We start from the raw sequence: 22,246 nt of genomic DNA on the forward strand, positions 1-22,246 counted from the left end.
CTTCTTCTTCTTCTTCTTCCTTTGATTGCCCACAATCAATTGGTTGATCATTATGGCAAATATGAAACTGCTTTCTAATCTCTCTGTACGGTCTTTGCTTCCTACCCGAAAGGTACCAAGTTCAATCACCCGCTGCTGCGTTGTGTGGCATTGAGCAAGTCACCTCGCCCTAGCTCACTTTGCGGCGCTGCTCTGCGACTGACGCCTGGGTTATTCCAGTCTTCCCTTGGAATAGACCCTAAAGACAACTTTCCCCTTGGGGATGAATAAAGGGAATTTTATTTTATATTATTAATTTATTTTATTATAATGTATCATTATTTTGGATCACTAAAATGGCACGTTTGAAAATGATAAATGAATGGCAACATTAGAAAAAAAAAGTGGGCTACATTTCTGGTAGCTAGATAGAAAGAATTCAGGAAACAGAAAAAAAAGTTCGCTAATTTTTAGACTTGGAACACTTTAACTTTAAATTTAAACCACCTGGCCGTGGTCCATGGTCCATATGCCATATATTTATATAAACTTATAAACAAAGCAAGATGCTGGCAGGGACCGACTCACTACTTTACCAATGCCCATTTGGCCATCTCAATTAATAAATCATCAATCTGGATGTAAACGCAATCATAAAAAAATACACTGAAGATTATATTCTAGCCTAGAGTGTTGTTATATTTATGTCTAGACTATTTAGACATGTGTGCCAAAATTTAATATCCTCGTGATCGTGTTGTTTTGAATATATGAGAACGGTTCCAACTCCGGTCAGAGTCCTAAAGTTAAAGTTAAAGCCGTTATAATATAATAATATGATGGGCTCAATAAAATGATAAATTTGCTTACCTTAAACTTAAAGATGGAAACAACCTCTGAGGTGAAGAGCAGGACGTTTGAAGTAATATAGATGTCAGACGTTTGTAATTTGATTGTCCACGCACTGCACTGCTAGCATTTCATCACCGTCGACCGGCGAAGGTTTGGAGTTTGTTTGTGGAAGGTCAAGGCCAGGCAGCAGCAGCTTCTTATGGTTCACACTATTATGTTATGACGATCGACCCAATCAGCAAAGTCCGGTCCGCATTCGTGCACCGTCGCGAACCCGCCTGGTAGCATCGTCACAACACACCTTTCAACTAGATGCTCTGCCGTTTCGGGTTCTTGTCCACAGCGTGGACATAAAGGACAGGAAGTTAGACCCCACTGATGTAACGCACCGGCCGTTAGGCAGCTCCTCGACCGAAGCCGATTCGCAGCTACCCAGTGTCTCCTCTTACTGGTATCAAAGCCTGGCAACTTCTCACCAAGCTTAGAGGAGTGTAGGTCCCCGCCCCCACGAGGGATTGAATTCGTCCAAACCGACTTCCATCTCGTATGTGCAGCTCTGTCCGTAGTCAGGGATTCTGCGTACAAGGGTTGCCGGGACTTATTTCGGCTCGAAACGGGGGCACCGTTCATTATGCGCATGAGAGGGGTATCCCCATTCCCTCTCTCTTTGATCTTACTCAGCCAGTTTCCCGTAATGGTCTCCCTCCGGACATCGGGGGGCTGGATCGCTGCCATTACCGGGCCCCATTCTCTAGGGTTGTTGCTAGCGTTCCCGACACTATGTGCATCGACTTGCGAAGTTTTACATCCACCTTCTCAACGTTTCTGCTTCTACCCCACACTGGAGCGCAATACTCCGCGGTGGAATAGCATAGTGCCAGGGCGGATGTTCTCAGGAGCGCTTGGCTAGCGCCCCAAGTCGATCCCGCCAGCTTCCTCAGAAGACTGTTCCGCTTCTCTATCTTCCGGGCAACCCCTTCGAGATGAACCCGATAGGTAAGGCTGCGATCCAACGTCACCCCTAAATATTTTGGACGCGGCTCATATGGGAGTGGCTGGTCCCCGACTAGGACATTCAGTTTACGGGTGTGCCAACCACTGCATAAGTGAAATGCAGTGGCCACGGTTTTTGAAGTGTTCATCTTCAGGTACCACTTGTCAAAGTAGGATTTGAGTCTGGTGACGTCCTCGCTGAGTACGCTCTCGAGACGGGTCCACACTTTACTCTGAGTAACGAGTGCCCAGTCGTCTGCGTATCCCAGCCTCAGGGAGGAAGTGTTCGGCATATCGCTAATGTAAACGTTAAACAGCATTGGCGCAAGTACCGACCCCTGAGGGACCCCATTCTTCAATTTCCTTACTTTGCTCGTGACGTCTCCCAGCGCGACGTGGAATTGCCTTTCCCCTAAGATCGAAGAGAACAACTTCAAGGTCTTTTTGCACCTTATGATTTTTGCAAGTTTGAGCATTAACCCATCGCACCAGACCGTATCGTACGCCGCTGATAGGTCTATAAACACAGCACCTGTTTGCTGTTTTCTCTCGAACCCGTGCTCAATATGCTCTGTAAGGGCAATGACCTGCTCCGTGGTGCACCTCCCTTCCCTGAAGCCTGCCTGCTCAGGTGGCAGGGCAGCGTCTAGGACCGGCCCCCATCGGTTTAATAGAACACGCTCCAACAATTTGTAAGGCCAGGCTAAATGCCATTGATCAAGAGAGGTCATTGAGATGTCGTAAAATAACAGGAAGTTGAATACTCTTCGTTTTCGGTTACACCAAAATGGATTCTTTCTGTTTGTATCAATGTCTTACCGAAATTGCCGAACATAGATGTGTAATTTCAGCTCTAAAATTCAATATCTTGTAAATCATAGTGCATTAACACTGTTACAAATCATCCTGACAACAATTTTTATCCATATACATATAGAAAGTGATGTCGAAATGTAGAGAAGTGGAATTATTAGTCTGAATTCTCATCTGCTCTCAGCAGATTAGGTCTTCTGGCTCCGGCTCTGGAAGTGGAAGACTCAGGTCTCGAACTACGCGCTAAGTTATAAAGTTTCTTAATTAAACTGCTCATCAGTTCTGAAATATTATTTTTTAAAAGGGAATCGTTCAAAAATTGTCAAAGTAAGTTTACACATTAACTGGACCCTTGTCCCCATCTAAGTTATAGGGTTGCGGCACTGTCCTAGTCGCTCTAGTCCAGTCCTGTCCCCACGGCCACGGCCCACCATACTGTCACTGACGCTGGACTCACTGTCAGTGGTGTCAGTCACCGTCACGGAAAGTGCCAGTGGATCTGAATACCATGCCGTAACATGTCTGTTGTCTGTGTTTGTGTATTAGTGTGGTTCTTACCACTGCTAACCACTGACTATGGGTCATTTTTTTTTAATTCATAAGGGGAGCATGAGCCTGAGCAAGCCTTTCTTACTGTTACCACTACATGTGATTGGAAGGTGGATGCGAATTCGCCATTTTGTGTTTGCTTTTTTAAATGCAGAATTTGGTCAATTTTCATTTTCAAAGAACAAATTAGAATTAGTTGTTGCAGGTTTTTTTCAACACCATTAGAATTTTAAAAGCCTATCGCTATCAGTATGATAGTGATAGTGATACAGTGATACGAATGGAACATAATTTTTGATTGAGCACAAGACAAAAGAGCAACATTTTAGAGATGGGTTTTCTTATTCCTTTTTATTTTTTATTTTTTAAACCATTACATCTCTATTTATGCTGCAGCTATTTGGACTCAAGTCTGAATAATCTCTCTTGGCTATTCAGACTCAAAACTCCAATGCACAAGTTATTCGGACTTGAGTCAGAATAGTCTCCTGTGGCAGTATAGTTTGTTTGGTTTTTGTTGTTTTTTCTTTTAATTACTGACAATTACATGCAAATGAAAAAAGCAATAATGGTATAGTAACTATCAACAGGTAGTCTAAACCCACTTTATATGATGTGGATGACCAAATCATTAATCAATAAAAAGAAAAGAGTCCAAAAATTCCCCTCAAACAGAACATAAAAGTCAGTCAAAGGAAGGGTTTTCTATCAACTTTACATGATGTCCAAATAATATCAGGACAAAATAATGCTGATAGCATTAGATAGGAATCAATTTTTTCTACAGTCCGAAGAAGAGTTATTACTAGCAGAGTCAGTCTGAAATGGGCAAAACAGAATTTCTTCTTCTTCTTCTTCTTCTTCTTCTTCTTCTTCTTCTTCTTCTTCTTCTTCTTCTTCTTCTTCTTCTTCTTCTTCTTCTTTTCTTCTTCTTCTTCTTCCTCTTCTTCTTCTTCTTCTTCTTCTTCTTCTTCTTCTTCTTCTTCTTCTTCTTCTTCTTCTTCCTCTTCTTCTTCTTTTTTATTAGAATTGTAAATTTATAATTTGTAAAAAGTCTTATTAAAAAAATGGATGATAGGTAAAATTCAAAAGTAATGAACAGTTAAACTAATATCTATTTAAGGTAATACATGTACGAATCTAGTCTCTTTTGGATGAGATAATATACATGTCTTAATTTTTTTTTAAATGTCTGACCCAGTGTTGATGAAGGATGAAAGTAAAAGTCAATAAACAGATAAAAAACGATTTCTATATTTGGGAACTTCGGATGGATAGTCTTCTTTGGGTTAGATAATATGCGTGAGTCTTACGTAAAAGATATTCTGATCCAATACTGGTGATAGATAAAAATCAAAATTAATTTATTGAACAAATAAACTGATATCTATTATTGTTAACAGCGGATGGGTAGTCTCTTTTGCATAAGATTACATGCATGAAAAAATCCGGTCTGGTGCAAAAAAATTTCGGGTTCCAGGCATATTGTTCCAAGGATAACCCCCCCCCCCCCCCCCCCCCCCCCCCCTACAACCACCTCTACCACTATACCATCACCACTACCACAACTACTACATTCTCACCAACCACATATCATCATCATAATTATCAGTGCCACTAATACAAACACCACCACCACATCATCATTACTACCACGACTACTACTACTGCAACCACCTCAGCCACATCGTCATCACTACTACTATAACCACCACCACCACCACATTATCATTACTACCACCACTAATAGGTTATCGTTGCATGGATGGGTCTTGATCTATGTACTGAAAAATTTCCTCCTTTTTTGTGACCAGTCATTCTCTCCCCTGATCATTGCTGACTTAGTTAAACAAATTTGCAGATAGATAGTTGGGGAAATTATGACTCAAAGACATTATGTCATGATACTAGCATTCAAGTTTTAATGCTCAAATATCAATATATATTTTTTTTAAATATATATATTATGCAACAGTATTTTGTGACTGACATTTTTTTTTTCAGCTTTATAATAGAATTGGATTTTATCTCTAAAATGAGTGAAGAAAGGCGTCACCAAGTTGAGGAGAAGACTTATGCTGTCTTCTCCGCTCACTCTGTCAACACAATGGCAGAATCTTCAGGTCACTCACCACTAAGTCAGGATGCTGCTACATCTTTAGGAGAGGATGCCAGTTATCGCCTTCGCCAAGTTGTTGCTGTAAGCTTTTCCTTCTTCTCCACAAAAACTTGTTTTTTTAGTGTGTATGTATTATAAATCATTTGACCTTATATTCAAAATGTAGGAAGATGTAAACGTTTTGTGTGCATGCTATTATTGAAAGTAAAATGTGATTTTATAGAATTGCCAAATCTGAATTTTTGAAAATTTTGAATATTTTATGAGCTCTTATATATCCTTGACTTTTAAAAAACAAAATTTCTATTTAAAATAATCATTTTTTTGTTTTGCATGTCTTTAATTACTTTCACTATGATAACGTTAAATATCCTTGTCTTCTTCTTTTTCTTTTCAGCTCGCTGGCCAGTATATAAAACACAATAAAAGACGCAGGTTATGTGGTGAGGATTTCAACAGGGCTGCCAAAGACATGAATGTAATGGTAAGAATTTCAATAAGTCCTTTCTAGCGATTGCCATCAAATAACACTACATTGTAATGCTGTGTTATAACCTGCTCCTCGTCTTATTTAACAAATTTTGCCAATTAAGAACACACCTGTAATATCCTGCTTTCTTCTCTGATGACCCCCTTTTTTTCACAGCATACATAACTGAATAGCATAATTTTAATCTATTACCTTTAGAGAGATTCAATATTTTTAAAGTCCCCCTTTTATTCTTTCTTCAGTCTGTCTATGGTCATTGCTCCCAGGAACCAGCTACATTCAAACATATTAAAGAAGCCCAGATACACTGTGTGGAAGACCCAGAGGTGAATCTAGCAGACATCGCCCTTGGGGATTACGTGCCTAGAAATTTAGGGAAACCGTCAATTAAAGGTAATGGGTTTTCAAAATAACCATAAAGCTTTAGATCACGAAATCATACCTCACATCCTCAGACAGTATTTTAGTAGCAGTGTGGTAGCAGTATTTTTTATTTTATCAGGAAAAATGAGGGTGATCAAGAAAATAGAGAGAATTAAAAATAAAGATAATAGTTATAAGACGAATAATGAGAATAAAGTGAACAATAATAATCATAACGCTCCTGAACATTGGTTTTGTTTGTTTTATTTTGTTGCCTGCTCATGATAGAATCAATATCTCAAAAAAGAAAAAAAAAAACATCTCAAAGAAATTCCATGAAATTCTGTACATTAAAAGATAATATTTCAGTATGAGTCAGCATTGATATATCGCCTACATATTTTTTGGGGTCAGAATTGGTCATTTATTTAGAAACAAATATTACAAATTGGTGTTTTCAAACACATAATTGCACCCAATCCTTTTAAAATTAAAGTGTAAAAGTGGCTAGATGACACATTTGGCTTTCTTGATCTGCATTCCATTTGAAATGTTAAGCTTCTTTTTTTTTTAAATAAAGTTATCAATCCTTAATCCTTTTCAACCTCCAAATTCTCTTTTTAACTTTTACTTATTTTTGTGTGCATTATAAAAATTAAAGATGTTTAGGGAGAGCAAAAAGTATAAAGGGGAAGAGAAATAGAGAGAGCAGAGAGAGTGTATGTGGTTGATCGGAGAGGAGACCTGAATGTATATCTGTCTGGTCTAACAATAAGTAATGTAAAATTGTAAACAGTATGCATAAGCATTCCTGAAGTCATTCGTTTCTAATCATTGACATAAAATAGTAAGAACTAGCTTGATTTTCAAAAAGATGGGAACCATCAATAAAATGACATCACCAGCAAAATTAGTTACTAATAACTATAGTTACTAATAACTATTTATTACTTGCCATTCCGGATACCTCTGATAGAAATTGATATTATTTGTAATGTGATAATATTATTGAGAATTACACTTGCATTTCCAGTCTTGCATGTTTTCAATGCTTGATACAAGAAAATGATATTAAAACAAAATGTTTATTTTCAAGTTGAAAAATCAAACTTTAAGGTGTAACTCTGTCAGAATGGTTTATAGCTCTGTCCAATTTATTTTGCAGAATCTTATTCTGTGTTAATGTATTATGGCTCTGTATTTAATAATGAAAATAATTTAATTCAGAAAGTTTCAACTCCTGATGTATGGATTCTATGACTATTCTTTTAATTTTTCTCCAGCCCATTGGCTTGCAGTTGAAGGAACCATGAAGTCTGCATCGACTAGTGCACCGGCTAGTACATCCTCTTCACAAGGTTGTTATTGTTCATACAATTCTGGCTTTTTATAAAAAAAAATTTTTTCCCTTTATTTATCAGCTTTGCATGCTTACTATGACATTCAAATAGAATAAATAATTATCAATAATTATGATGTTCGCAAAAAGCTTCAATTTAAAGAATGCAGTAGTTACTTCATCTTGGCCCTGTGTTAGATTAGTAGTAGTAAGCTTCGCAGTCCGAATGACGCTTGCTGAGAATTGTGTGATTCAGTCATGGTCGATAAGTATAGCTGCTCTCTCCATCCATGTTGTCAATTGTTTCCATTGGTCTCGGTCCTGGGCCAGAGTTTTGAGGCTATCAAGATCTTGTTGTGACTTTAGTATGGAGGGCACTGCAGTATATCTCAGTTCTTCAGGGATTAATTCGGCCTCATCTGAATCCAGAAATTTCTGATATGTAGAGAGATCCTGGTTCAGGGTAGTTACAATTGATGTTGGTGGTCTCCCTACATATTTGTTGCCATGAAGGAAATATTCTGTCATTGCAGTTTGGACTGGCATGTTATTTTCTCGACGTAAGATGTTCTGGCTTTTTATAAAATGTTTTTTTTTCCCTTTATTTAGCAGCTTTGCATGCTTACTATGACATTCAAATAGAATAAATAATTATCAATAATTATGATGTTCGCAAAAAGCTTCAATTTAAAGAATGCAGTAGTTACTTCATCTTGGCCCTGTGTTAGATTAGTAGTAGTAAGCTTCGCAGTCCGAATGACGCTTGCTGAGAATTGTGTGATTCAGTCATGGTCGATAAGTATAGCTGCTCTCTCCATCCATGTTGTTAATTGTTTCCATTGGTCTCGGTCCTGGGCCAGAGTTTTGAGGCTATCAAGATCTTGTGTGACTTTAGTATGGAGGGCACTGCAGTATATCTCAGTTCTTCAGGGATTAATTCGGCCTCATCTGAATCCAGAAATTTCTGATATGTAGAGAGATCCTGGTTCAGGGTAGTTACTATTGATGTTGGTGGTCTCCCTACATATTTGTTGCCATGAAGGAAATATTCTATCATTGCAGTTTGGACTGGGATGTTATTTTCTCGACGTAAGATGTGAGAAAAGCCTCCATCGCTGTTCTTATATTGTTGTACTTAGGCGTTGGACCCTGGTTTTTTCATAGAGATCAGTATTTGTAATTGTCTCTGGCCAATAGATTCCGATTATGCGACGTAATTGTTTGCGGTGGTATGAATCGAGGCTTTCTAAGTTCTTTTTTTGTGAGGTCCCAGGTTCCACAATTATATGTCAATATCGGAATAATCAGTGCCTTGTAAATCTGTATTAGTTTATTCTCACTGATTATGTTATTTCTATTCCATAAATTTTGGAGTTGGTTGAATGCATTGGTGGCCAGCTGCTTTCGTTTTCTGATGTCTTCATTTTCATTGATCAAATTGCCTAGTTTACGTACACGTGTGTTAGATTGCTATGTATTAATTTGACTTCATCTCTTGGTGTTTCATCTTTACTTTTTTCTTTCTTTTCATATCAGCTTCCAAAACTGGCAAGGAAATGTCTTCAAACCATTTGAAGTATTACAACTTTTTGACTCAGGCTCTCCTTGGAAAAGACATCAATTCAAAAAAGGTAACAACTGTTGTCATAATCTCTTTGCAAGTGCTGCTGTTTAAGCCTCTTAACAAACTACACGGTTTCTTTATCTCCCTCTTTATTCTTTATATTTAAGTGTAGTGATTACAGGTTTTAAATGCCTGTTGAGGCATTAATAATTATTTCCTTGATCAGAATTTAAGGGTTTCATGCCATTTATTCCTATAATTCTTTTTTTTTTGTTGGACAGAGAGCTCTCCGTGATTTAAGAAACAATTCCAATATAGTACCTGTTTTGCCATATGTCGTCAACTTTGTTGTCAGTGGGGTGAGTAAAATTTTAATAACTGCTTCTTATGTATTAGTCATTTTACAATCATTATTTTAAAGAATGAAAAAAATGACCTCAAAATTGTAAGATTCATGCAATATGCACATTATTTTTAATATGATGAATTTATACATGCACATGCTTTCTTGATCTGCATTCCATTTAAAAAGGTTATGAACATCAATGAAAGCGTTTACATAATCGGAAATGAAAATGCATTCATTTTGGACAATTGTTTCAGTTTACCATCTGTGAATATTTAAAAGATTTTTTTTTTTTTTTTTTTGAGGGGGGAGGGGGGGGGGGGGGGGGTTGTTTGACTATATTAGTGACATTTTTATATTTTAAAAGATACAAATTATTTTATATAGTTATGTATTATTTTATATTTACCCATTTTAAACTTTTCATTTTGTATTGGGTGGAGATGCCCTCAAGGGGAATATTGTTTTCAGTTCAGTAATAAATTTCTCATTCATACTGTGTAAAACGCCTTTTTGGGTTGGTTATTTTTTTTTTTTTTTTTTTTTTTTTTTTAATTTTTTTTTTTTTGCACTAGCAGTTATGCAATATCCTTCATTAGACAACACAAAATATATTCAGTCTTACTTAAATCGAATTGGGAAAGGCATGTAACTTAACTTCGAGGCCAAAGTTTGTAATTGTTAGTGTGGTATAGTGTTATGATCTTAACTTGATCTCAATCCAAAATGGAACATGTTTGATTCCCTACAGCACTGTTTGGCCTTGAGTAAGGTCACTTTGCAGTGCTGCTTTACGCTGATGCTTGCGTTTGTTCCAGTCTTTCCTTGGAATAGACATTGAAGGAAAAAATTTCCCCTTGGGGATAAATAATGGGAATGAATTTGATTTTATTATAGCACGGATGTTTCTTGACATATATAATGGATAAGTTTATTAGCAAACAAAACTATTCCACATTGCCTTAATGAATCTTAATCATCTTTACATGTGATTACCAGGCTTGATAAAATTCTGGAGAAAGACAAAGAAATTTCATGCTTCATGCTACCGGTTTGATGTTCATAGTGGGCATCAGCTAGTCGATTGCTGCTGTATTTTTTTGTAAGCTTTTAATGTGTTTATTGCTATCGCCATTTGAGTATATCCAACTTGGTGAAGGTCCTGTACCAGTATCTTGGGGCTTCATAAATGGATTTGGACTAGATTGTCTTTTGGGATTATTTTCTTTTCATTGTTTAAACTTGTCTTCTCTGTTACACTATTGTTGAATGCTTTACACATAACATTCACGGTGCTGACATGACGTAAAGGTGTCACAAGGGCCATAAATTGAAAATTCAAGAAAAACGTTCTTCATGCCAACTGGTAGATAAAGTCTTTTTACAATTTTGCAACTGCAGATAAAGAATATGAGTCATGACATCGAGCATCTAACCACCATGTTGAACACTGTCAGGGCCATGCTTCACAACAGGTCTCTCTACCTAATGCATAAACCTTATGTGAGTATACATACTAAATTATAGTTCCTCCATGAGAATTGCTAGTTTAGTAATTAAGGGCTATGAGTGTAAAAATGCAAGATTTTAAAAAAATCCAAACTCCTATGTCAGTCTTATGTGTAACAACAAATGTAAGAGAAAAATTAAGGTTTTTGATTCTTTGTAAGCCTGCTGCTTAATTTTTTAGTCCTACTTGAGGTATATCTCCATCGTGACTTTACGACCATAAAACTTGATTTGCTGTAGGATTAATGGCAATCCTTATGCCCTGCCCATTGAGGAATATTTATTCTACATCATGATAATGATTATTCTTCATCGCCCACAATATGGAAATTTCAATGGTATACATTGATCGAACAGATATAATTAACATATATTAATATGAGAATATTATAATAATTAGTCTTCACAACAAAAGTTACCCACAGACATCCTTCATTGATTAAAGTCCATTTAAAAGAACTTTACTTTCTCTGTCCACTCTCTCCTCATATCATTACACAGATGTGTTCTCTCATTACATTCATGTACACAGCATTTCTCTATATCTCGCTCTCTTCTCTCTCTCTCTCTCTCTCTCTCTCTCTCTCTCTCTCTCTCTCTCTCTCTCTCTCTCTCTCTCTCTCTCTCTCTCTCTCTCTCTCTCTCTCTCTTTCTTTCTCTCTTTCCCTCACTAAATCAAGCACATGTTTTAGTTACGTTGACCCAGTAATTCAATTTAGTCACTCTTTGATCAGAAATAATATTGGTTGTTTTAAAGATTCTGGTACTTTTGCTTGTCAAAGTGGGAAGGGACATTTTTCCTTGCAAGCAGTGAACCAAGCCTACGATTGTGCTGTGTTATTGATAATTTCCAATATGTATGAAGCTGTAGTTTGAAATTGCATTAAATTGTCATTTTCAGCTTGCCACCATTGTCTTGGGTGTGGAGTTTTGTGTCCTGGAACCATTGGCAGCATCCATTAACTCTGCCAACGATCATTGGGTGCTGAGAGATCATGCGGCTAGATTATTGGCTGAGATTGTCAAGTGAGTTGCTTATTGTTGTTATTTTATATATTTTGTCTTTGTGTGGGTTTTTTCCTTCTCTAAAACAACTTTGCAACAATGTTAGAAATTTTTTAAAGGAAAACAATAAATCTATCAATTTTTGACTTTACTCACTAAGGGAACAGTAATAAAAATGCTCTTGTTTCCGAGTCACTTTGGAATATAACTTAAAGCTTCTTTGTCCCTACATTTACACACATTTCCTTTCATAAGTGTGTGAGAACATAATGAAATGGATCTTTAATTTTTCTTTCAGTCGATGGAACAGTCCTCAAAATCATCTCCGTTTCAACATAACAAAGTGTCTCAAAGAGGTTTTCCAAGATAACAGACGGCCATTTTACTCTCACTATGGTGCTGTAATGGCATTGGTAGCCTTAGGCCATAAGGTATGACCCAATTTTGGGTTTTTGCTTTTTATGAAATTAATGACCAATTGTTTTATTTTGATTTCATAATTAAAGTCTTCTTCCAACACAAACTAAAAAATATAATGCTAGGGTAGACTGAAAAGTTTTGGCTCGGCTCTTGTATTTTCAAAACTATAGAAACGAAATTGACAAAGGTATCAAAACAAAGCTCAGCCGTTTGTCATTTTAAATTTAGGCATTATACCGTTCCCATCCACACAGCCGCCAACGATGCACCAGATATTGCATTGCATCGAAAAGGAATTAACGTGGTAAACTTCGACATCATCAAGTCAACTCCCATCTGCACCTCGCCATTACTGCCAAAATTTTCCCCTTGAGGTTCCCTTAGTCTTAAGAAAAGGAAACAGTCACTTGGAGCTAAATCAGAACTGTAAAGTAGGCAGTTTAGTGAAAATTTCAAATTATATAGAACTGCTTTAAATTGGTATTAACAGAAGCAGCTTGCTGTGCTTATTCCAATGCTTTTTAAACTTTTGAGATATCTCAATTGGTTCAAGAGATGAATTTTTAAAGGAATATTTTTTGGGGTCTGAAACGGCCAATTTTACCATTGAAAAGTTGTGACGAGTTCATGACAACACAAGTAATAACAACTGCCTATGAAGACGTAACTTCGTCAAAAGTGGATGGATTTTAATGAATTATAAATCAAAATATAGGTAGAATTCTATTCTTTCATTATAAACTGGATTTTGCTTTTATTGTCTTCATTCTCCCTTTGGTTGTAATGAATAGACATGACTTATGAACTACTACTGAGTACGAGAGATTTTGACCTTGAGACTCAGCAATAGCAGCAATCTTCTCCTTGGCATCTTAAACATTTGAAAGTATTCATCTGAATCAAAACACAAAGTGAAATGAAGCAAAATATGAAAAGGAATAATATTTTGGAGTGAAAAAATTTTTTTGGATCAATTCCTTGTTGCCTAAGTATGAAAAATGAGGGCTTGAAGGGAGTCAACAAACTATAATTAAACTGTTGTTAAATCCGTTTTAAATATTAAAAAAAAAATAATACATAAAATAAATTAACTCTCAAATAACTGTAAACAGACCAAACGTTAAAACGTTTCAAATGTCTACCTGGAGGACCAAAAGTGGCTGATTAAAGTTAAAATTTACCGAGAAAAAGACGATCATCATACAACGTGCCCCCCCCCCCCCCCCCACTTAAAAAAATCCAAAACAAATAAACCAAAGGAGATGATGGGAGGGTGTGTGTGTGTGTGTAAGGGGGATGGGTTCTTGTCTCATCTTTTCACTTTTAGGACTCAAGTACAGATAGTTATTCAATATTTACCATGGGGGCCACACAAACTAGTTTCGATCGTAAACAAAGATGGCGGAAGTTCGACTCCCATAGCAACCATTATTTTTTTTTCGTACTTTTACTTCAATAAACAAATTTGAATGACAATAAAAGCATAAAATGCTCTTACATGAAAAAAAACATTATGAAAACAAAATGTTAATATCAATAATAAGCCAATAAAGGAGATAGAGCGTGGTGTTTATTCGGCAGCGACCGTGGGTCCAAAGGTCAGCTACAGCGTGACGTCACAGCCACTGAATGCCGGCTCAGTTGAGCGGTAAGTCTAAAATCGTGTTTTTTTTTGCGGTGAGTTAAACAGGTTGTGCGCCAAGTTTAATTCTTACATATCTTGTGTCATTCAAATATTTAATAGTTGAATTTTATATCTCTGAAGTTTAAATACTGTCACACAACGGGTTTTTATATTCTTAAGCTTTAAAATTTACATTGATTTCAAAAGAAAATAACTCGAGTTATAGTGATCCGATCGACTTCAGAAAAAGACTGTTTCGTAGTTTAGCTTCTCCTCTTCAAAAAGATGGATCTGAAGTGGTGGTACGATCCGAAAGACGAAACAAAAATTGCATTTGCTTCCGACCACTCCCGTGGGTCGCTTCCACGGCCGGTCACAAAAACTCAATGGGTGGCTGATCGCCGATTCAGCCAGCGGCTCGCGCTCTCGCTAAACTGCCTATGTAAAGGGCATGTTTTACGACTTCAAGAAAACTTCCTCTTTCAATGTGCTCAATATCCAACGGGCACATACCTTTCTGTAACCCAGGGTTTCTCAAACGATATATTCATCTCTTCCCTATAAAATTCCAAGCATTTGTGAAATGTCTAATTGTTTTCTCCAGCGATTAGCTCAATTAAGTTCGCCGATTTCTTAGGTTGATTTGCTGCGGTTAATGCACTTTGTGGACGACCACTGCAAACCTGCTCTTTAATATTGGTGGAGACAGCATCAGTTCAAGTAAAGTATACAACCCCACCTTTTGAACTGTTCAAATACCCATGAGTCACTATAAACACGTTTCAGCCATTTATAAATGTTTACAGGTGCACATCTCTCTGCAGTAAAGAACTCAGTCACAGCACACTGTTTATTGCATTATTTTTTGGGTGTGATTTTTTCAACCGACATGTTGGACTAGGGGTTCTTTCAAAGAAGATAAATTGAAGTCAAGAAATAGTAGCTAAACAAGATTTCATGACCTAATAGAATAATAAATTATGCACATTTTGATATCTATTTTATACTGGTAAGTTGAATACACTCAAAGATATTCAATAGGCGTCAAGACTTTTTAGCCAAGCCTAGGAAAATTGTTATGTTACAAGCAGAGTGGTGATAAATCTATTGTGTCCAAAACCTTGTGTGAAGAGATACATTTTTGTGTCCTGCTTGGAATTAATCAAATAACTTATGCTGAAGACTGAAAGGGTTCCAATTAAATCTACCACCATCTTGACATATTTTTTTTTTCACACCAGGCAATAGAAGATGTAATTGTGCCATACCTGCCTGTCTACTGGCCTCGTCTGAAATCTGTCATGGAAGACAATAGCACCGAAAATGTCATCAATAAGTACGACTCTCACAAAGTCCATGGAGCCCTCAGGGTAAGGAATGCTTTTGACTGACATTGCTAATTATTAATGTTCTCTTTTCTGCTCAAAAAGTAAAACAAAGATATATTTGAACTTTGTATGAAAATATTGAATTCTGAAATCATGATTTTGTTTTTGTTTTTAAAGTATTTTTCTTATTTTACAAACAAAAAGATATGGTGGAAAATTTTGAATCTCTTTCAGCTTGCTGCCGAAAAGGTACTGAGAAAATCTCTAAAGCACTTTGAGGAGGAAATAATTAAAGAAACAAATAAAGAGGAGCTGATGAATCTCCTAGATATCAATGACAACTCATCAGGTCTCATTGCAACGAAAGAATCTCACTCTCCAGTTGGGTGTATACCAGAGGCACACAAGTCATTTGCCATGTATCAGGTATTGTTGACCTTGCATCATTTTCTCTTTACTTTCTGCATTTGGTTTTGTTTTTATTTTGTTTCACTCCTAGGTTGGTTCCAGAATTCAAGGATGGTAGGACTATAGATCACTTTACAGTGATCCAAGGACTCATTAGATGCATGGTACCGTTATTAAATTTCATCTTCACATGAATGGGCAATCAAACTAATTTGTTTAAATTTGATGAGTGGTTAGTATTTTACACTAAATCCACTGAATGTGGTGATCATTATTTTTGTATAGATATTAGGATATGAAAAATGCCTGCACATTTTACAGTATTCACGCAATGAGTTGATATAAAACATGTATCTTTACTCCAGGTCCTTCAAGAGGTTTTTGGTGACAGTCTGACAAACTGTTTGCCTCTTCCTGACACTCACAAGATCTTTAAGCCTGACAAGGAGGAGGAGATGGTCAGTCTTGGGGACCACAACTCTGGCAAGAGTGGGGAGGAGTTACTGGAAAATCTCATGGAACAGATTCAGCGACAAGTAAGTTGAGTTTTGAAACAGTTCTCCCTCCATCTCACTTTTACTGAGGAAAATGTTCTTTGTGAACATGATTCATGATCTATTAGTAGAGCCCTCAAAGCAGCTTGGAGGCAATTAAAAGCTCCAATCTATACATTTGATATTCTTGTAGTTTCCCAATGGTAGAATGCATTGTATTAACCTCAATATCACATCAGATATTCATGTGAAAAGGTTGATTTTATGGCATCCTCGTTGTGACAGTGAAAAGTGGGATAAACTCTTGCAATGTTTTGTTAACTGGCTTTTATTTAGATCTCAGGTTGTGGGCGAGGAGAGAGAAAATATTTTAGATCAACCTCTTGACCACAGATTAGGTAGCAGTTCTTTTGTTAACTTTTTGATAATAAAGAAATAGAATAGTTCAGTTTGAGAGTATAATTGAGTCATTCTGTTATGTAAATTAAACATCTTAAGAGTTAATGAAGATTCCTCTCTGCATATTGATAAGTTTGATACATTATTTCGTTTCCCAAAACCAAAAATTTTGTATGTGTGGGGGAGGAAGGGGGGAAGGAACCTTTGGTTTATTTAGAAAAGGATAATTAGTTGTTTTTGTTGTGCTTTGGAATTTTTTTCAGGTCTTTAACAATTTGAATATTAAACTGTTTGTAATTATTGAGTCAAAAGATTACAATTTCGTAAGAGTATTCACAAACATTTTGAGTCATCAGTCTCATTATTTGCTATGCCTTGCAGTCAATCAAAATAATATTCATGAGAAGCATACATACTATTTCTACTTCTACTACTCATTACTACTACCACAACTATTACTAATACTACTACTTCTACTACCGCTATTACGACTACAGTGATGCCAAAACTCCGGTTTCACCGGAAAAAACTCCGGTGTGAAGCAAAAAATTCCGGATTACGGGAAACTTCCGTCAAATTCCAGTGAGGTCAATTTGTTCCAAGGATACCCCCCCCCATTTCCAATCATCACATATTCATTACTACCACTACTATTGCAACCACCACCACCACCACATCATCATCACTACCATTACTACTACAACCACCACAACCACATCATCACTACCACTACTACTGCAACCACCACACATTATCACTACCACCACCACTACTACTATACCACCACCACCATATCATCATCACTACCACTACTACTACAACCACCACCACCACAACTACCACGACATAATCATCACTACCACCACTACTACTACTACATCATCTGAACTAACACTACTACAATCATCACCACCACCGCATCATTATCACTACAATTACAGCTACAACCACCAGCACATCATCACTACCACTACAACTACAACCACTATGTAAACACAATGCCAAATACCATCCCAATTTCCTTTTTTTGTGTGTGGAAATTCCTCTTTCGGCATTGAAATTCCTACGACTGATGTCTGAAATTCCTGTGAGCCAAATTTTAAAGTTGGCGTCTCTGCTACCACTGCTACTACTACTACTACTACTACTACTACTACTACTACTACTACTACTACTACTACTACTACTACTACTACTACTACTACTACTACTACTACTACTACTACTACTACTACTACTACTACTACTACTACTACTACTACTACTACTACTACTACTACTACTCCTACTTCTACTACTACTACTACTACTACTACTACTACTTTTCCTCTTCTTCTTTATCTTCTTTATCATCATCATCATCATGTGTGTAAATGAAATATTCATTTTGACTGATTGCAAGGCATATTATATCTCATGATAAGAATATACAAATTAACATTTCTTTTGTCAAAACTGATCTCAAGTGACATTGGTTTATTTATCAGGAAAAATTAGACCAAGAACGGAAAGAGAGAGAGTTGAGAGAACAAAAGGAAAGGGAAAAATTGGAGAAGGAAAGAAGAGTCAGAGAAGCTGTGGAGAGAAAGAAGAGAGAAGAACAAGAAAGATTACTGCGACTTAGAAGGGAGGAAGAAGAGCAGAGACGGAAGAGATTAGAAATGGAGGAGGCAGAACGACAAAAAAGGTTAAAAGTAGAAGCTGATAAAAGACAAAAAGAGTGGGAGGAGCAGCTCAAAGAAATCAACAAGAACCGTAGCAGACCTCAGGTAAGTCATGGTATCTTGTCTAGCTAAACCAAAGTTTGAAGGAATCCTTTTGTTCTGGTAAAAAGATGTATAACAACTACAAAAAAGAAATAAACGTGTTACAGAAATATTTTGGATTCATGCCCTTCCTCAGATAACCTGGTGGGTGAAATTCCCCTCATGATGAGGTTCAGGGATTTTGGTACTTGCTGGACCAGTGGATTTTTCACCAACAGCCTTGCTATCACTTCAATCCCTTTCTATCCCTTATATCCCTTTCTATCATTTGTCCTTACCATGCTGCTTTGTGTCTTTTCTCTGGAATTACATTTTCATCTGGTTTCACCGGGCCCTGTTTGGAGTCTATTTTTTTTTTTTAGTCATTTGAAAAAGAAACCGTCAATTGGATTCAGTTCTTTGTGAGATATTTTTATCATCGTAAATAACCTCTCTATTATATATTGTTATTATTAAGGTGATGCTAAATTTTTAATCATCTAAGTGTATTCTTCATGGCAGACATCTTTTAATAGAGTCAGTATCGACATAAGGCAGTTAATGACGATGCTTTTTTTGTAACCATCTGAGCAAATTCCTTTTCCTTTTTTTCGACAGACTCTGTAGGAGTGTCAATGTGGGATTTTTAAGTGTTTTCAGATTAGCTGTAATGATGTAATGCTCTTGGATCTACTTCTGATACTGATGAACTAGTCCCTATTTCTTTTTTTGGTGCTTGATTGCTCGATCTAAATATTTTGCTTATTCTATCATCTTACTTTTTACTGGACCAAAATTATCTCATGTGCTGTAAACTATAAAAAAAAAACCCGGACAATTAATTTAATTTTATCTTCTTTTTTGGGTGGTTTTTGGATAAGGAATGGTTTTGAGACCCAACCACACGGCAGATCATTTTACCTTAATGTAGTTTTTTTCAGAATTATGCTTATCATTAGTTATATTTAATTTTTTTTCAAAAGTGAATCACTTTTAACATTTATTTAGAACATTTCCACAGATTTACTGAGCTCAATGCCTTTCAAAGGGCCTTACATAATCCCATGGCAAACGACATGGCCCAAATTTATTTTTTATATAGCACACATTGTCTGTCAGTCATACCTTTTTTTTGTACTTGTATAATTACAATATATCAACTTTTATAAACATTTGTTTTTAAAAATTATGCATCTAATCAGCCATCATTAAATTTAAAAACCATGTCAATTTCTCTCTTTTTTTTTCTGGTTAAAACATGAGATAATTATTATTCATATTTTTTTCAGCTATTCCTCTATGCCTCTCGACATGATTTTTAAAACAGTTTATCATTGTAGTGTTTTTGAAATCTATTTCTATATTATTTATAAATATACATTTTTTTTTTCCAAAATACCAGTGGCAACAAGAAATTGAGCTAAGACGACAACAATTGGAAGAAGAAATGCAATACAGTAGAATGATGGAGGCAAAGAAGAGAAGGGAAGAGACACGAGGAAAAGATAAAGATAAAATGAAACAATTTTGGGCGAGTGGTTCCGGAGGAGGAGAGGAAGAAGATGAAAAATTACAAGAAGACTCTGACAGCGAACCTGGCAAAAAGAGGTTGAGACGTCGCAAACCTGTCAACTACACAGAGAAAGACGAAGACATATCAGATCTTATTGATGAGACCACAGCTAAAGTAGCCCGTCCTTTCTCCACACCACGACAACATTTTGCCCTCCCTTCTCACTCTGACATCTCAGATGACTCGGACTTGGACGAGTCAAGAAGGTTTGCTTCTGCTGGTTTTAGTCCCGCTTCAGGTTCAGGAGGGGATAATAGCCTGTCTCTAAGCAGCACCATGGTCAATCCATCCAAAGGTATTTTGAAGTTGAAAATCAAACGTCAGTCCACGCATTCCGCCAGTCCTCCTTACCCTGTTCTCAACACACCTCAACATTCTTCTCCTATGTATCACTCTCCATCAATGCTAAGCCCTCGACCCACATCACATCCTTCACCACTTTCAGTTTCTCATTCATCATCTCCGGCAGCAACTCAACAGCAACAACAACAACAACAACAACAACTGCACCAATATCCTCGGAGTAAAAGCTCCTCTGGTTCCGATAAAGAATCGAAACATAAAAAGTCTAGTAGTACAAGCAGTAGTGGTGGTGGTCTTAACAATAGTGGCAACAATCTGAAACATTTACGAACTGGCAGTGTCAGTGCAAGCAGTAGTGCCACAGGGTTGGTAGAAAATTGGGATTCAGAAGAGTTGTTTTATGAACGTCCACAAAGTAATTTGCCAGCCCAACTCTACTCACCAGGAGGAGAGAGTAGTGGATCTGACTCCAATCCTCACAGGAAAGCTTTAAAACTGAAGCTTAAACTAACCCCTAATCATCCAACATCAGAATAAAGAGAACTGATGTAGTATCACTTTCCACTGTTTTTTTTTTTTTTTTTTTTGTTTTTTTGTTTTTTGTTTACATGAAGCTCCTCAAACTTTGTGAAAGTTATTTATTTTCTTTTTGTTTCTATCATAGATTTTAAATGAATGGATCAAGTCAGATGATTCATTCGATCTGTTATAGTGCAAATGGAAATCGAATTATTAAAGCAGATCAATCCATAGCTTCAACTCTATATTACACGGTAGAAAAGTTGAAAAGCCAAAAGCAATAACAATTTTGAAAGTCAATGTAGTTTCATTTTAAAAATTATCAAGTAATGTGCTGCTTCTAATATTTGGTTTCTTTCATGGATGTGTGTGGGGGTGTGTGAAAGGAGTTTATGCTGTTTGTATAAGAATTAACACAATCAGTTAATGACAATTTCATGTTACCTTGTGCTTATAGTTTTATGATTTTTGGAAACTTTAAGAGAGAAACATATTTTGATTGTAATTGGACCTTACAGAACAAATGTTTAAAAAATCAGCGTCCGCTTACATGCTTAGTCCAGCTATAAGCATGCTCTGCTTGATTCCTGAGGACCGTGCTATAAGCATTTTGAGAAAAACTCGTTTAAGAAATTTCTTCATCATTTAGCATTTGGGTGTATTATTAAAAATATGAAAATAAATATTATTGTAGTTGATATTTATTTTGACATAGAGCCAATTTAAAACTAAAATATTACTGAATTCATTAATTTGAATATCTAAATTTTCCTGGAGTGTCAGAAATTAATCTTTGAGTACTTCAGGGGACCTAGCTCAAATTTGTTCCAGCAAGATGTGCATGTTTTTTTTCGTATTGTCATAAATATACTGATACAATGGTGTGCTGTAGATACGTTAAATAAATTGGTAGATTCACACAGTTGGAAATTTGACATTAAAAGCTATTCTGATGTCAGAACCTGCTTCTCTCTTTCAGGACTTTAAAAATATTTTGGGGTTTTTTTGTTTTCTTTTGTAGAAAGTAATCAGAAAATATCACAGTGAACTTGAGAAGACAATAAAATGTGCGCCAATTAGCAATAGCTTTGAAGAATGTAAAATAAAGAAAGCTTAATTATGGATCAAAACAGGTAATTGATTTTAATTACTTTATTTAATTTGGTCCTTCCCAAAAATACTAGAGAGAAATAAATTTATAAATTAATAATTAATACTGTGCAAATTAATACTTATTGATATTTTGCATCATATTTTCGTGCTATATTTAAAAAAGACACCACAAAAAAAAAAAAAAAAAAAAAAAAAAAAAAAAAAAAAAAAAAATATATATATATATATATATATATATATATATATATATATATATATATATATATATATATATATATATATATATATATATATATATATGTGTGTGTGTATGTATATATTTCTTTCTTTTTTTTTTTTTTCACAGATTTTAATAAAGCTTTGCAAAATACTTTACATTTAATTTTCTTATATGCCCAT

The 22,246-nt window shown here is 36.0% G+C and overlaps 1 protein-coding gene across 5 annotated transcripts; it reads left to right on the forward strand.

The window, feature by feature from the left end:
- Positions 1-2,574: 2,574 nt before the first annotated feature.
- On the forward strand, positions 2,575-20,822 carry LOC144973067 (uncharacterized). 5 transcript variants are annotated; one of them, XM_078915083.1, is made up of 15 exons: positions 2,575-2,865; positions 5,191-5,386; positions 5,703-5,789; positions 6,038-6,188; positions 7,442-7,516; positions 9,034-9,128; positions 9,343-9,420; positions 10,809-10,910; positions 11,818-11,942; positions 12,220-12,352; positions 15,207-15,335; positions 15,528-15,719; positions 16,067-16,237; positions 18,082-18,363; positions 19,742-20,822. In XM_078915083.1, exons 2-15 carry the CDS (start codon positions 5,222-5,224, stop codon positions 20,750-20,752), a joined length of 2,796 nt encoding a protein of 931 aa, XP_078771209.1. In that variant the 5' UTR covers positions 2,575-2,865; positions 5,191-5,221; the 3' UTR covers positions 20,753-20,822. The 5 variants fall into 5 exon arrangements, with proteins under 5 accessions (XP_078771209.1, XP_078771200.1, XP_078771183.1 ...); XM_078915074.1 differs by having other exon boundaries at positions 2,583-2,964; XM_078915057.1 differs by having other exon boundaries at positions 2,593-2,694.
- The last annotated feature ends 1,424 nt before the right edge of the window (positions 20,823-22,246 follow it).

This window comes from Berghia stephanieae, chromosome 1, assembly GCF_034508935.2.
Source record: "Berghia stephanieae isolate SIO BIC M18660-M18661 chromosome 1, UCSD_Bste_1.3, whole genome shotgun sequence".
Lineage (NCBI taxonomy): Eukaryota > Metazoa > Mollusca > Gastropoda > Nudibranchia > Aeolidiidae > Berghia > Berghia stephanieae.

Coding starts and splice junctions, on each gene's coding strand:
- LOC144973067 (XM_078915057.1), top strand. CDS start 2,612: ATGGATTCTTTCTGTTTGTATCAATGTCTTACCGAAATTGCCGAACAT. Junction 7,517..9,033: donor TAGTACATCCTCTTCACAAG/GTTGTTATTGTT, acceptor TTTTCATATCAG/CTTCCAAAACTGGCAAGGAA. Junction 15,720..16,066: donor AGTCATTTGCCATGTATCAG/GTATTGTTGACC, acceptor TCTTTACTCCAG/GTCCTTCAAGAGGTTTTTGG.